Below are 15,618 nucleotides of genomic sequence, written 5' to 3'. Positions count from 1 at the left end.
TTAAAAATTATTCAGTTTAATCAAAGAATAAATTGTTCATGAAGCATTTTGTCAATATTACATTATAATGAATTGAATATCAACAACGCAATATTTTGATTTTTATTGATATAAAATTTATCACAGTTTTTTGTAAGCAGGATGAAAGCTGAACGAAAGTCAAAAAAGATGTTGAGGAAGCACCGATCTGACCAAATATTGAATTGTTGTAATTGTTTCAGAATATTTGAGATGAGAGTTGAATGATGAAAATGAAAGATATTGTGTTGGATGAAATGGTCGTGGATTATCTGTCTTTTTAGCTTACATAATGTATAATTTGTCAGCGAATTTCTAAAAACGATCGAGATTATTTGTAATTTGTTAAAAAGGAAGATAATTATGAAAATTTAATGAACATAAAAATGATTCCATTATGTAAATTTCTTTATGACTTTGCAATCGAGGGTTATTGAAGACTTTAAAGCAAACATAAATGACTTGTAAGTTTTTTTGAAAATTAAAAAAAAAAAAAAAAAGTGTAAGTTGAAGTGAAAAATGAGAAATGAATCTGTGAAGTGCAAAGCATGATGTAGTGAGCGAAAAAATAGAATAGATGAAACATTGTTGACATGTCTATTTTTCAAATCGATGAAATCATCTGCTCATTTGACGAGAAAGACGGAAAAAGGATCTGATTAATCCTCTGCACCAGCTCATCGTCTGGAACATGAAGAGCAACATTGACAATCCGCTGCACCTGCTCCATTCGCTTCCTCTGCCTCTTCAGCTTCCTCTGCTGCTCCTTCATCCGCTCCTTCGTCATCTGCTGCGGCGACGCGTCAATCGCCAAATGAAATGGACTGCGTGGTTTGTTCTGTGCTGAAGACGTCTGCTGTGAAAGTGGTGTGACAAGCGCCGGAAGCCACGCCGAGTCGATCGAAAACGCAGATTTCGACAATGTCGATTCCGAATCCTCGTCGTCTCCGATCTCCCCGCTCTCTTTGCTCTCAGCACCATCAGCCCCGTCTTCCCCTTCCATCCGCCCGCTGGCTGTCAGGTCTTCTCCGCTCTTCAGCATCGAGTCGCCGTTTCCTTCTCCTGCCTTCTTGCTTCCCTCTTCTCCTTCTTCTGTGCTTGAATGCGATTGCCCGCTTCCAGGCGCTCCGTGTGTGTATGGCATAAATGCCCCCGAAACAGGCAGCAGCCCCGCCGGCAGCGCCTGCAGTGTGGACGGATAAGCGTTGTGTGTCTGTGAATTCTGGTTCCTCTCTGACACAGGCGATGGCGAAGTGGAAGGCGGGAGCGAGCGCGCAATGAGCGACGGGTCAGCCACTTGTGTGGTGGCAGAGGAGGTGTCGCTCGTATCGCCTGCTTCGTTGCTCGAGACACGCGGCGAGTTGCTCACATACTTCTTTGATGCGCTGAGTGTGTCGCGGTCTTCCTCTGTGAGAGTCACCGTCTCTGTGTCGTCTTCAGTGTCCACAGGCTCCGCAGACGTCGAGTCAGACTGCCCGTTCGAATGGTTGCTTTCGCTGCTCCTCCTTCCTTCGTACCGACTCCGCTCCTCCGACAGATGCTCGTGGCCTCTCCGCCTCTCATTCCGCGACGACTGCGACTGAGGCGCTTCTGCTTCCGCCTCTGCCTCTGTATTTGCGTCTGCTTCAGCTTCAACTTCTGCTTCTCGTTTATCTCCCCTTTCGTCTCCTGCATCGCCAGAGAATTCCGACGACGGCTGGATCATCCGCGGCGAATGGCGCGTTGGCGACGAGCGGCGCAGGAGCTCCGCCTCATCTACAGACAGCTCTCTCTCTTTGAAGTTTCTCTCGACTGCCTGCAGCCTTCGTGTATCCAAATCTCCCAGTGACTTGCTGTGCTCTGCCGGGTGCTGTGGACCATTCGGGTGACGAGGGGAGAAAGGCGAAGGGTGCGGACGGAGCTCTTCAGCAGTGTGCTCGCCAGGCGAAGACACACCTTGCTGCCCGTTCGTCACAGGGGTCGAAACAAGTTCTTCAGTGAGTGTTTCTTCAGACACGGCAGACAGCACCCCGTCTTCTTCTTCGCCGGATGCTTTGCTCACAGTGAAACGCTCCGTGTTCAGCTCCTCGCTTTCATCAAGCTTTGTGATATCTGCACTTGCTATCTTTTTCAGATCTTCGCTATCTCCCCTCTCTTTCCCTTCTCTCCCTTCTCTCCTCCCCTTGCTCTCTCCACTGCCTCCGCGGGGAGGCAGCTGCCCGTTCTTTTCCTTCTGATCTGACTGCTTTTTCTCATCGTCGCTGAGACTGTGGCTCAAGCTCGTCTCTTCAGATTCCCCCAGAAGATGCTTCGGCCCGTGCGGCGGGTGCATCTGGTGCACTTTGCGCGGCTTGCTGATCTGCGGAAGGAGCTTCAGCGAAGGCGAAGGGAGCAGCGAAGGAAGAACAGGCTCGTCAGGAGCAGTCTGTGGAAGCGTGTCAAATTGAAGGGCAGGGATGAGCGGGTGGTTGGAGGCAGCGGGGAGCGGCTGGGAGAGATTTGCTGAATGGGAAGTGGTTGATAAATGGCTGCCTGCATCTGTGGCTGGGATCTGCATCGACTTCGACCACAGCGGGGGAACTGTGATTCCGTTTGACTGGACAGAAGAGGGGGAGGAGGAAGAGGAAGAAGAAGAAGCAATTGGAGAAGAGGAAGGAGCAATGCCGATGTTGTTTGGCGTGGCGCCTGTGGCAGGCAGAGAAGAAGAAGACTCAGTTGAGATCTGGTTGATTGAAGGGCCAGGGCTCGATGCTGACAGGTTGCTGTGCGGGTGAGTGGCAACTGCGTGTGCTTTTGCAATGGACTGGTGGAAAGAGACTTGTGTCTGTGGGTTGAGGTGGATGGTCTGCGGAGAGGCCTTGCTGTCTGCCTCGAACGGCTGCTCGCCAAACTCCACAGCACTGCTGGCAGACTCAGCAGCTGAGCGTGTGTCACAGGCAGGCTCTTCACTGGGAGCATCGCGCACATTCGGGAGGATCATTGAGCGTGCTGTGGGCACGACAGAACCGCCTTGGATGACTTCGGCAATCGACTGCAGCGGCTTCCCGTCCAGCGGAGAGGAGCCGCTGGTGCTTACTGCCCGCGGGATATTCGCAGACAGCGCAGCAGACGGAGGCGAGTTCGGAGACGCATAAGGCGAGCGCGCCTCTGACGCTGCCTGGTGCTTCCGCGGGATTTGTGGGAAGAAGCCTTCTGAAATGATCCGCCGCCGCACAGACGAGCGCAGCTGCCGGCGGTCGCCCCATTTGCTGCTGCTTTTTTCTCCTCCACTTGTGTCGAATGCCGAGCTTGAAGCAGGCTCTGGTGCTGGCGATGGATCCTGCTGTCCATCCAGATTGCGCTGGGAAGAAAAGGCATTTGCTGACGAAGACGCAGAGCCAGCTGCTCCTTGCTCGTCCTCTCCAAATGGTTGTGATGCTGTGTTGGAGTTGGACTTGTACGAAAGCGGGTCGCGCTTCTCCGACGGGGTGGGGGTGCCAGACGCTGGCGGTGGGGAGCTGGCAGCAAGGACATCTGAGGATGCTCTGTTGGTTGGCTGCTCTCTGCCCATCGGCTGGTGCGGGGGATACTCCTTCTGCTCGGCGCCTTGTCTCCAGGAGGATCGACTGTCTGCTGCCCCGTGTAGAGTGCGCTGCTGTGAGTGTGTTGCAGTCTGAGGCACGTTGCGTGTCTGGTGGAGCGCGGAGGGGTGGGCAATGGCTGATGCCGCGCCTTTGAGGGGAGGAGTGGTGAGATGAAGAGCACCCCACTGCAGCCCAGCGAAGAAGGGGTGGCGCATGATGGTCCCGTCGTTCAGCCGCTCTGCCTGGTTCAGCACAATCAGCTTGGACAGCAGGTCCTTTGCAGTCTCGTCAAAGCCAGGGGGAAATGTGTACTCGGCCTTCACAATGTGCTGGAACAGGAGGAATTGCGTCTGACCCGTGAAAAGCGGCCTGCCAGTGAGCAGAAAGAAGATGACCAGACCCACAGCCCACCAATCGGATCTGTTCAAATAGTGTGGGTGAAAAAATATGAAGATTCAAAAAATAAAAAAAATAGGAATCCAAAAGTTTGAAAAACAGTTTTTTTTTACACAAGAATAAAGATAAATACTGTTCTGTTGCCTGTTCATTTCTAATGATTTCTGGTGCGATGTAAAGTGGAGTACCAACAAATCGCCTGCTCGACTTTGCGGCGCTACTGTCTCCAGATGCTTTCCAAGTTGCAGAGCCTAAAGACAAATCAAAAAGGTTAAGTAATCCATGATTAATTAATTCTGTAAAAACCGAAATCTCCAATTCTGATATGTCCATTTGCTCCAATAAATATGTTTTCGGGCTTCAGATCGCGATGAATTACCCTACGCATAAAAAATTCACATAAAAATTACTTACAAATATAAATTGCAAACCCTTTTGAATGAAGATGAGCAACAGCTTCTACAATTTCAGCTGCATAAAATCGAACATACTCAATATGTAAAGGCTTTTGAATAAATTTCGATAAGTCAACGAGGCAAAGTTCAATAATAAAATCTGAAATATTTGAAATTTGTCACAAAAAACATCAATGACATATTTGAATAAATATCAACAAATTTTGCATACAGAGGGACTCCTCATCCTGAAAATTTCCGTATAAGTTCATGATAAATGGATGTTTATATTTCATCATTATATCTCGTTCCATATAAACTGTATGTTCCATTTTGTGTTTAATTAGATTAATTTTGGATAGTTTTTTAAGAGCAACAATAGAATCGTCAGCCTTATAAGTGGCTTTGAAAACCTTCAATAGAAAGTGAATTTGAATGTTAAACGAGAAAGGAAATCAAAGAATTTTGAAAAAACACAATAATCAAACTTGAGAAAAAGAGCCGTCTCCGATGCATTCATGAATTGCAAAATCTTCGATTCGAAACCTTCTTGCTGCTTTCAGCCCATCATGAACTATTGCATATCCACCATCCATGCAAACAGCAAGAATAAAACAAAATAAACCGATCGATGATGATAAATAACAAAAAAATTTTGAGAAAACTTTTTTCAAACTGGACAAATTTTTGAAAAAATCATATAATAATTGACAAAATATAATTAATATGTCAAGGAACTTTAAAAAAGACTAACAAAATCAACACAGAAGAAAGATGGAAACTTTTAAATTGATTACTATTTTGTGTATGTAGAAAATTATTGAACAGAAAAATAAATAATAATAACTGTCTTGACTTCTCAACAAGCATTCGAAAAATATAAACCATGTTTTCGATTATCATTTATTTGTCATTAAACAAAAAGACAAGCTTCAATAGATTGATCATTAGATTACCTTAATAAGTGAAATGGACGCCACGTTTGATGAATTTGGCAATTTACTCGCTGGAGGCGATGATTTTAGCGACAGTGAAGAAAGTGTAAGTGAATCTGAGCAAGAGCCAAGTGAACAAGAAGATAAATTGAGTGTTGAAGAAGAGACCATTTCACATGAAACTGGTTTATTAATTTAAATATTTTTTGTCTCAATATAAAAATTGCCATTTTAAAATCTCGATGACATTATATAGCAATTGTTGAGAAATCTCGCTTTCCAACTACAGAGTCAATTTACCCAGGTGCAGAGGTTCTTGTGCAAGATGAAGATGCACAACCAATTGAAGAGCCTATTGTTAAACCTGTTGATACTAAACGTTTTGATTTAGTCATTACAGATACTAGCAAATATCCTGAAACGAGATTTAGCATGAAATTTCTTGCGGAATTATCGACAATGCCTGAAATGATTAGAAATGTTTGCGTTGTTGGACCGCTTCACTCAGGAAAAACTTCGTTGATGGATCTTTTTATGAAAGTTACGCACGCAGAGCAAATGAAGGTTTATTAGCATTTCTGTTGCGTTATATCTTTCATATGTTGTTAATCTTGTTACAATAATCAAAAAATAATTTTATTAAAAACAATTCTGAAAATATGGAACAGCCCCAATTCACTGCAGTGCGAAAAGATGAACATGAACGAAAAGTTTCTGTTAAAAGTTGTCCCCTTTCTTTAGTTGTCCAAAATGGGCAAATGAAGTCATATCTTCTTCACATAATGGATACTCCTGGCCACACAAACTTTTATGACGAGACAACAGCTGCCATTAGAGTGAGTGATGGAGTGATTCTTGTGGTTGATGTGGCAGAGGGAATTGTATTTCCGATGCAGATTGAAATGATCATAAGAGATGCTCTTCAAAATGGCTTGAACATAATTCTTGTGCTGTCAAAAATGGATCGACTGATAGTGGAATTGAAGCTTCCACCAAACGATGCCTATGCAAAGATTAGGTATGTCATCCAGCAGATAAACAGCATGATACACAAACAAGCACTTCACTTATCAACCGAAAGATCATCACAACAACCAGAAAAGGAACTGAAAGAATCCTTAGCCAATCCTGAAGAGCCGCCTCGCCCTGTTCTTTCGCCTGTGCTGGGCAATGTTTTATTTGCCTCCACACGACACGGGTATCTTTTCAGCCTGCAGTCCTTTGCTGCTGTGCACTGCAAAGTGCGCCAGCTGTCTGTAGATCCTGCGGCGTTTGCGAGGCATCTGTGGGGCGACTGGTTTTACGACAGAGCAGCGAATCGGTTTGCGAGGAGTAAGAAATCATTGCAAGGTCGTTCTATTCAAAGGACTTTTTGCGAGTTTGTGCTGAACCCAATCTACAAAATCACGGGGCAGCTGCTTGCGGAGTCCGGGGAAGACATCAAGAAGAATGTGCTTGCTCCATTGCACATCAACCTGAACAAAGAAAACTCGAAGAAAGGGAAAATAAACGGAGGGAAAATGAATGAAGAAGAAGAAGAAGACATCGCTTCACACATTGATCCTTCAATAGCAACCACCCATTTTGCAAAGGGCAAAATGTCTGACCAGATTTTAGCCGCGACGCCACACGAGCTTCTGCCAGCGGTGTTCTCCAGGCTCTTTGGGGATCCTTCTTCACTTGTGGATTCCATTGTGCAGCATGTGCAGCCACCAAATCCTCTGGTTGTTTCAGGAAATAAACTGAAAAATCATTATTTATCTGACACTTCATCACATTCATCTTCTGCTTCTCCTGCTTTGTCTAATGAGTTATCTGGTCTTTCAATTTCATCATCATCTTCTTCTTCTTCACCTTCTCCTTCACAAAATCTTCCTTATCCACTGAGCCGGATCAAGTCAATATATTCAGGCTCATTCAGCGATCCCTTTGCCGCTGCAATGAAAGCGATGGATCCAAAAGGCCCATTGATGATAGACATTGTCAAGATGTACCCTATCACCCTCGATCCGCTTGTGGCACACGCACAGCAGCTGCAGAGAGAGAAAGAGAGTGCTGAGCAAAGCTTGTCATCATCATTATCCTCCTCCTCCTCCTCTTCTTCTTCTTCCTCTGAGTTTGGCAGCTCATCTGTCGGAGGTGGTCTGGTGGCGCAAGGCCCCATCACGCGCTTTCGGTCGTTTGGGCGCATCCACAGCGGGACAGTGAAGAAAGGGATGCGAGTGGCTGTTCTCAGGGAAGACTTCCATCCACAGCGAAATGAAGAAGACAGAGGAGAATGCACAGTGGAGAGGGTGATTGTGGGGGAAGGGAGGTATTTTGTGGAGGTGGAAGAGATGGGGCCGGGAAACTGGGTGATGCTGGAAGGGGTGGATCAGGAGATATCGAAGAGGGCGACAATTACAAATGCGATTGTAGATGAAGAGGATGAAGAGGAAGATGAAAGCGACAATGATAGCGAAGACTCAGACGATATGAAAGGGATTAGAATGGATGTGGAAGACGACAAATCAGCAGCAACTTCAGAATCAACTGAGCACTCTCCATTCTCCAAACTATACAAACGGCTGTTCCGCGACGGAAAATTACGGACAGCGCCAAATGTGTTCCGAAAGCTGCAATTCAGCACCACGCCATCACTTCGCATTGCAGTGGAAGCGATCCACCCGAAGGACACGCCGCGTCTGGTGGAAGGGCTGCGGTGTCTGGGGAAGACGTATCCTGTGCTGGATGTGCATGTACCGAGCAGGGCGACGACAGGGCTATCAGAGACAGGGGAGATCACACTCACAGGCACGGGGGAGTTGTACTTGGACTGTGCTATGTATGATCTGAGGGAGGTGTTTGCGAAGGCAGAGGTGAAAATATCTGATCCGTTTGTGCCGCTGTGTGAGACGGTGGGGGATGAGCCGACGATGCCATGTGTGGCAGTCACAGGGAATGGAAGGAACTCCTTTGCAGTTGTGGCAGAGGCGATGGAGAATGAGATTAAGCAGGAGTATGAAGGGAGGAAGATTGTTGAGATGGGAGAAGAGGAGGAGGAAGCAGACGGCAAAGGTAAAAGAAAGGCACAAAGTGTGTGGTCATCTGGAATTGATGCGTCTGCACCGAATCTGTTTATTAATGATACGCTCACTTATTATCTTACTTCTGTTGCTTCATCATCATCATCTTCTTCTTCTTCTTCATTCACTTCATCCTCTGTTTCTTCTTCACTCACATCAAATCTTTCCTCCTCTACTTCCCCTTCATCCTCTTCTTCCTCCTCTTCTTCCACCAGCACCCTCCCCATCCACCACTACAGCACCTACGACGACTACACAAAAGCGCTCTCTTCCATCCGGCGCTCCATCGTCAGTGGCTTCTCCCTTGTCGCCTCTGACGGCCCGCTCTGCTCTGAGCCCCTGCGAAATGTGTCATTCCGCCTGGTGCAAGCGAATATTTCACCCAAATCCAGCGACAGAGCGCCCACGCAGATCATGGCAGCCATCCAGTGTGCGTGCCAGGGGGCGCTGATGCTGGCGAGCCCGCGGCTGATGGAGCCGATGCTGCGGTGTTGCATTGTGTGCCCGGCAGATTGCGCGCAGGCAGCGATGAAGGTGTTGGGGAGGAGGAGGGGGCATGTGATTGAGGAAGGCCCTCTGCCGGGGACGCCGCTGCAGACAATCACGGCTTTTGTGCCATCGCTGGACAGCTTTGGCTTTGAGACGGATTTGAGGGCGTATACACAAGGGCAGGCGTTTGTGCAGATGATGTTTGACCACTGGGACATTGCACCGGGTGACCCGATGGATCAGACGGTGACGATCATCCCATTCACTCCCTCTCCACCAGATGCACTGTCGAGAGAGCTGATGCTGAAGACAAGGAGAAGAAAGGTTTGAATTCTAATTTTAAAAACTATTTTTTTTTTAGAACTATATTTTGGATTATTTATAATTTTTCAATTTGGATTTCTGAATATTCTTGCTATCTTTTCTCTTTCTTTCTTTCTTTCTTAAATGTATTTATTCTTTTGCTTTAATTAACTTAGGGATTATCTGAGACTGTGATTGCATCAAAGTTTTTCGGAGGAGAGATGAAAGAGGAGATGAAGAGGCAGGGAATTGATCCTTCAAGTTTTGATTGAAAACTCACCATCAACTCGTTGTCTTTTTTTTTTGATCTGTAATTATTCACTTCAAATGTTTCAAAAATCACCTCACGTATTTATGTAAATAAAATTGTGAAAACATTTCATACAAATGTTTAGGCTTCATTTTAATTCGAAAAAATCATTTTTTCACATTTGATCAAATCCTTTAATATCATTCAATAACAAATTAGTGTTTGCTTTTTGTTATTTTTCTGGTTAAATGTGTTTTATAATAATTTTATTACGAAAGAAAATATGATGGACATTGAGCGCCCAGCTGAAGAGGCAGCAACACAGCAAAAAGCAACAGAAGAGCATGGACATAAACAAATTTACACTTATGAAGCGAAATTACCGATTTTCTCATTAGATTGGAGTACTAGAAAGGAATATCCATATCGCCTCGTATTCAGTACGTTTAGCGAAAAGGCTGTTAATTCCCTATCTGTAATCCAGCTTGATGAAGCGTCAAGATCATTAAAACACGTTGCTTCAATCGAGCATGGGTTTCCACCAACAAAAGTTATGTGGATGCCATATGCTAATTCTGATAAGCCGGATTTCTTTGCGTGCACTGGGGATTATCTTCGTATCTATGAAATGAAAAGTAATGGAATTGAACTTAGGTCGTGTTTGAACAGCGTATGCTTTATCTATTCAATTTGATTTGATATGAAGTTGATGATAAAAATATTTAATAATATCTTAGCAAACTCTTGGAAGCGATTATCATGCCCCACTCACTTCATTTGATTGGAACTTCACTGAGCCAAACATCATTGGAACATCAAGCGTTGACACAACATGCACGATTTGGGATATACAAGTTTGAAGACCTGTTATTTATTTTATCTTCTTTATGTTGTATATCTAGAATGAACGAGCAACAGCTCAACTTATTGCACATGACAAAGAAGTGTTTGACATTGCATTTACAACAGGGCAGCATGTCTTCACAACTGTTGGTGCTGATGGATCTGTTCGTCTGTTTGATTTAAGGTTTGCTTTTTTCGTTGGTAGAGTAAGCTTTTATTATATATATTTTCTAATTTGAATATACTGCAAATGAAATATTTAATTTTATCTTTCTTTTTTCAGAAATCTTGAGCACTCCACTATCATCTACGAATCACCGAAGTACACACCTCTTTTGAGGGTGAAGTGGAGTCATGTTGAACCAAACTACTTGGCAACATTGATTATGGACGATCCAACTGTTATTATTCTTGATATTCGGTTTGCATTTGAGAATTTTATTATTATTTTTGATTTATATTCATTTTTCAACTCCAAAAAAAATTAACCCAAATAACTTATCACACAACTTTTTCTAACACTTGGCATTTTGCAATTCAGTCAACCTTCTCTTCCTCTGCTGCAGCTGAAAGGGCACGCACACGCCACCACATCGATGGACTGGTCGCCTTCTTCGCAACACTTCATTGCAACAGGAAGCGAAGATCAACACACGTTTATTTGGGACATCAGGCCAGACAAAAAGGAGAAAGAAAAACAAAGAGAGATCAAAGGTATGTTCACCTGCTCTGTTTTTTCACTGAAATTTGAGTTTATTGCATATGAATTCTTATTCATAAATATTTCTGCCCCAATAAATAACAACTTTTTTCTCTTTATTTCTAATTCAGATCCGTATTTGTCTTATGATGCACACCGCCCTATCAACTGCGTCAGCTGGTCTCAACAACACTCCTCTTGGCTGTCTGTCTCCATGGACAATTTACTCCAAATTCTTCGTCTCTAAATCTGTTCTCGTATGCATTCTCATACAAGTTACTCGCGTATTTTCTGTGTTCGTTGTTTGTTTGTGTTTATTATTGCTATTGTTATCGAGCGAAAGGTGCTTTTCTTCCTCTCTTATTTTTTATGAACCATTTCAATCTTCTTTCATCTGAATCTTCTTCCACTTCGCATTGAATTCCATTTGTTAACCTATTCTCCAATAAAAGCTGTTATGCTCTTTTTTGTCTTTCGCTCCTTTTATGCATCACATTTGTGTCCATATACAAAACCTATTCAAAAGTTATTTTCTGAAAAGGCAGAAGAAAAGCGAATAAATAAGAAACGAACAGCTTTTTTATTAACAAAGTCCATTGCCCGAAAACAATAAAAATAAATAAAAATAAAATTAATAATCGCGAAGTGGGAAAGGGCTGACGTGAGAGTGCCCTGATGATGATGAAGTGGATTGATTGCGAATCATCGAAGAGATTGTCGGTTGAAGATAGCCAGGAATCTGATGTTGCTGTGATTGACTTGAAGAAGAAGACGAAGTAGAAGAAGGTGATGATGATGAATTCTGTGAAGTGGATTGTGAAAGAGAGACAGTCTGCTGTGGGTTGTTCTGATAAAGTTCAAGCTGTGAGGTGATTGAATGCAGCGCTTGTGGTACAATTGGAGTCTCGCATATTCTCACCCTCAGCTTCTGCTTGTCTTTTGCTGTGAAGGACTGAAAACGGGCTGCAGCTGGCGACACAGTTGGTGGAAGAGTCGACGAGAAAGACGAGCCTACAGTCGAAACGAAAGGTTTTGAATGTCCATTCTTGCCATTCGCTGATGAGTTCGTTGAATGAGAAGATTGAGTGTGTGGCCTTTCCTTCTTCAGATCCCACGACACTGTGGACATAGTCTGAAGCCGTGTGAACACATCTGGCTGTTTCTTTGAAGATGTTCCCTTGTGATTATCAGGAGACACAGGAAGAGAAGAGCTGCTTGGTTGATTCGAATCTCCTTCAGAAGATGGTACTTGAGACAAGATTCTGGGGATAGCTGGAAGTGGAGGGGTGATTGGCAAAGAAGGAAACATCGAGCTTTCAGGATGTTTCCCTTTTGCTTGTGTTGACGTGTCTTCGTCCAAACCTGGAATTGTTGTGTCGTTCTCCTCGCACTCAACAGCAAAGGATGCTTCATTTTCTGCACTGTCTTTATTATGATTGCTGTTAAGCTCTAAACTTTTCGCAATTGAACCATTATTGCTTTCAGAACCAGATTGAGCCATATTATTTGAAGAAGCCGAAGCAGAAGATGAAGATGGAAGCTTTACAGATGGTGATTGTGTTGCAAGAAGAGTCGAAGGGCGGATAAACGCAGATGAACCTTTTGGTGTTCTTGTTTGTGGAGTTTGAGGGTTCAGCAGAGAAGTCGTTTCAATCAGCTTTCGAGGCGGAGTGAAAGTTGACGACGTGAATGCAGAATAAGTGGAATGAGTGCGTATTTGGGCATTTTGAGCAGATGCTGCCTGATTTGGCGCACTCACAACGGGCGAAACAGTCTGTTTTTTGCTTGATGGTGAAACTGGTTTTGTGAGTTGCTGAGGCTTTTGCTGCATGTCTTGTGAATGAACTCGTTTGACAGGTGTTGTAAAAGAATGCTGAGAACTGCTGCTGTTGTTGCTGCTGTCATAATTGTTCTGATTTTCATCTGCCAAAGCCGAAGCGGAATTCGAAACTTCCATCAGCATTTGCTTGTCATCCAGACCATCAACAGCATCTCTTCCTCGTTTGTTTGGCAGTTTCATCGGAGATATTTGCGCTTGCATCAGTCTGCTCGGAGAAGCTACAGCTGACATTTGATTATGAAGTGTATTTGGACTCAACGGCTTGTTGATCTGAAGCTTTGCGGGACTTGTCATTAGAAAATGCACCGTAGCTCGTCCAGGCGAAGTGAAAGGCCGTACTGCCCCTTTTCCGTTCTCATCCTCTGAATAGCTGGCTTTCATTTGTGAAGTTTGATCAGAAAAGTCGTGTTCTGCTTGAAGAAGTGCCTGCGTATACAATTTACCATCTGAATTATCACTACCATTTTCTTCTTCCTCTTCCTCTTCTTCTTCGCGAAGGCTGATCGTTTCCAAATAACGATAGAATTCTGTCTGTGATGTATGTGCCATTCTGAGCCCCGCATTGTATTCTGCATTGAGATATTCATCGCTATTTCCTGCCTCTTCGATGCCTCCTTTCAGCGCCTTCATCGTCTGTTCTGTCTGCTGCACAATCTGCAGAAGCTGACGAACTCCTTCTTTGAGTGCGGAAATGTGATACGACTTCTTCTTGATCTGATATTCTCTCTCAAGCATTCTTAAGTCAGCTTCTCTTAGCCGCATCAAAGTCTGAAGCGACTGTCTGCGTTCTTCAGATGTGACTCTTTCAGGAATAGATGCACTCAGTTTGCTCGATTTCTTGCAGAGGGCGCTGTATTCTTCTGTTATGGCGTGCCTTTTCTCTCGAGCTGAGCAGGCTGCTTTCTCCAGTGCGCGGATCTCGCGAAATATGCCTCTGATCGAAATTGGCGTTGATGATGGTAAAGAATTCGATGCATTTGATGCACCTTCGTTATCCTTTGTGTTATCTCTTTGCTCAGAATTCGAAGTTAATGAATCTGTATCGTTTTGCTGTCTGGCTCCTTCAGGATGTTGAAAGTTCCAACACGCAAGATCCGTCCGTTTCTGTGCAAGGATGTGCTTGCTTTCTATTTCTGTTTGCTTCAATGCAAGAATCTCCTTCAAAAGTGCAAGTCTGGCTCGACTCACATTTTGTATCTCCTTTCGAACAGCTATTGACGATGCAATGTCTTCTTCTTCGGCTTCTGAAACAATGTTCTTTTCGAGGGCTGTATGCAATTTTGATTTGAGTATTGCCACTTCTTGTCTGAGTGAGTCGATTATATTTGTGAACTGTGAAATGTGCTGTTCAACTGAGCGAGAATTCCGTTTCGCTTTCACTTTGATGTTCTTTGCTCTGTTTGCATACTTTAATGTGTTGTGTGTGTCTTCATATGAAAGCGTAGAAGGTGATATATTCGCAATCATCACAGTTTTCGAGTTGCCTCCAAGTGAATCTTTCAGCAATCTCGTAAGCTTGCTGTCTCGAAACGGCACATGCACCCCCTTTTTCCCTTCACTCAGCGCATTGATGCAGTTCCCAAGCGCCAAAAGTGACTTGTTAATGTTTGCTCCTTCAGTCATTCGTGCCCCTCTGTTCTGCGTCGCAGCCGCTCTCTCAGAGCCAGCAAGGTCAATCAGCGAGAGCTTCCCTGTCTGAACACGCCCTTTCACGCTGGCTGTTCGGTCTGTTGACTCGACAACAACTTGGAGCACAGCATGAGACCTCGAAGACACGACATTGGCATTTGTGGCTGCTGCTGCTCGATTTGCGCTTCCCAATTTAAGTAGACTCATCACTTCATCAGGAGAGCATGGATGGTGAATGGTGACTCCAGATACGCTAACTCCTCCTTTGGGATCCTCTCTCAAATCCAATCCAACGCTTCGCGTTATGAACTTGCTTTTCCTCCCGAACTGAGATCCACTGGGTCCTCGAATAGAAACAGGATGAGAAGCATTACCTTGCTGAGAACGGGAATTTTGAGAAGGAATTGCTAGTAAATCCCGAATAACTTCGTTGTAAACTTCTATGTATGATAACGATAATCTGTACTGCTTATCTAACTCATTTCGCTTGAACGTAGAGAACAGGTCTTGCATCATTCGAAACATGATTCCAGGATTATCTTCAGAGCCAAGCATTGTATAGGTTTTACCCGCTCCTAAATTATAAAAATAATTATCAAAATATAACAATGATGATTAAAAACAAACCTGTTGCTCCATAAGCAAACACTGAACAGTTGAATCCATCAAGAAGAGAAGGAATTAATTGTTTTGCAGATCCTTCGTAAACTTCTTGTTGAAATGCGCCTTCATCATAAACTCTATCAAACGCATAGCGCATTTCTCGTGTACGCCTCAAAACAGGAACCCCTTTTATTTCCGTTCGAGAATTGTCTTCTGGGTCGAAAATAACAATATTTGGTTCAAGTGTTCTTACAACACTACGAAATTTTTCTCGTTCCAAAGTAGTTTCTGGACGAATTCTAGCATAATTTTAATTTCGAAAAATTAATTGTTGCAAATTGTTTTCATGTAAATTTCAAAAAATGTGGAAATTATAAAAAATACGCAATAAGAAGATTTGTTATTGTCGAAGAAAGTTTAAAGCTCAACAAACCTTACACAAACAGTAATGTTTGATGATTTTTCCAAAAGTCCATCGTCAGGGAGCTTTTGTTGATGCATGACAAACAAATTTTTGAAAAAAATCAATCAACTTTACAATAATTATGGCTTCCAAAAAAAATAAATTTTCCAAAAATACTGCATAATAACAAGTGGGTTTTTGTTATTA

At 43.7% G+C, this 15,618-nt stretch overlaps 4 protein-coding genes across 4 annotated transcripts; 2 read left to right on the top strand and 2 right to left on the bottom strand.

Annotated features, from left to right (window-relative positions):
* Positions 1–429: 429 nt before the first annotated feature.
* MONOS_12951 (putative 3-phosphoinositide-dependent protein kinase 1) lies at positions 430–4,962 on the bottom strand. Its single transcript, XM_067865616.1, has 6 exons — positions 4,840–4,962; positions 4,584–4,764; positions 4,388–4,511; positions 4,263–4,336; positions 4,090–4,207; positions 430–3,980 (listed from the first exon to the last, which is right to left on the bottom strand). Exons 1-6 carry the CDS (start codon positions 4,945–4,947, stop codon positions 623–625), a joined length of 3,963 nt encoding a protein of 1,320 aa, XP_067731665.1. The 5' UTR covers positions 4,948–4,962; the 3' UTR covers positions 430–622.
* Positions 4,963–5,320: 358 nt separating this feature from the next.
* Positions 5,321–9,415, top strand: MONOS_12952 (putative small nuclear ribonucleoprotein component; the record flags this gene model as incomplete). Its single annotated transcript, XM_067865617.1, has 4 exons — positions 5,321–5,471; positions 5,543–5,850; positions 5,955–9,164; positions 9,320–9,415. The coding sequence occupies 4 exons, from the start codon at positions 5,321–5,323 to the stop codon at positions 9,413–9,415; spliced, it is 3,765 nt and encodes a 1,254-aa protein (XP_067731664.1).
* Positions 9,416–9,592: 177 nt separating this feature from the next.
* On the top strand, positions 9,593–11,406 carry MONOS_18585 (putative WD40 repeat protein). The gene is made up of 7 exons (XM_067871617.1): positions 9,593–9,613; positions 9,672–10,063; positions 10,131–10,247; positions 10,296–10,420; positions 10,520–10,657; positions 10,778–10,950; positions 11,068–11,406. The coding sequence occupies exons 2-7, from the start codon at positions 9,677–9,679 to the stop codon at positions 11,181–11,183; spliced, it is 1,056 nt and encodes a 351-aa protein (XP_067731663.1). The 5' UTR covers positions 9,593–9,613; positions 9,672–9,676; the 3' UTR covers positions 11,184–11,406.
* Positions 11,407–11,567: 161 nt separating this feature from the next.
* MONOS_12953 (kinesin 8A) lies at positions 11,568–15,509 on the bottom strand (the record flags this gene model as incomplete). The annotated part of the gene is made up of 3 exons (XM_067865618.1): positions 11,568–14,980; positions 15,033–15,307; positions 15,442–15,509. The coding sequence occupies 3 exons, from the start codon at positions 15,507–15,509 to the stop codon at positions 11,568–11,570; spliced, it is 3,756 nt and encodes a 1,251-aa protein (XP_067731662.1).
* Between the last annotated feature and the right edge of the window lie 109 nt (positions 15,510–15,618).

This window comes from Monocercomonoides exilis, assembly GCF_001643675.1.
Source record: "Monocercomonoides exilis strain PA203 chromosome Unknown scaffold11-1913109, whole genome shotgun sequence".
NCBI lineage: Eukaryota > Preaxostyla > Oxymonadida > Polymastigidae > Monocercomonoides > Monocercomonoides exilis.
Note: the sequence above shows the minus strand (reverse complement) of the source record. Positions and strands in the feature narration are given on the sequence as shown.

What these genes read in the sequence shown, in the direction of transcription:
- MONOS_12951 (XM_067865616.1), bottom strand. Translation starts at nt 4,947, where the DNA reads ATGGATGGTGGATATGCAATAGTTCATGATGGGCTGAAAGCAGCAAGA. An exon ending in GAGACGGCTCTTTTTCTCAA is followed by an intron (nt 4,765 to 4,839) that starts GTTTGATTATTG and finishes TTTCTATTGAAG; the next exon opens with GTTTTCAAAGCCACTTATAA. An exon ending in TCAGGATGAGGAGTCCCTCT is followed by an intron (nt 4,512 to 4,583) that starts GTATGCAAAATT and finishes CAAATATTTCAG; the next exon opens with ATTTTATTATTGAACTTTGC.
- MONOS_18585 (XM_067871617.1), top strand. Translation starts at nt 9,677, where the DNA reads ATGATGGACATTGAGCGCCCAGCTGAAGAGGCAGCAACACAGCAAAAA. An exon ending in GCACGATTTGGGATATACAA is followed by an intron (nt 10,248 to 10,295) that starts GTTTGAAGACCT and finishes TTGTATATCTAG; the next exon opens with AATGAACGAGCAACAGCTCA. An exon ending in GTTCGTCTGTTTGATTTAAG is followed by an intron (nt 10,421 to 10,519) that starts GTTTGCTTTTTT and finishes TTCTTTTTTCAG; the next exon opens with AAATCTTGAGCACTCCACTA.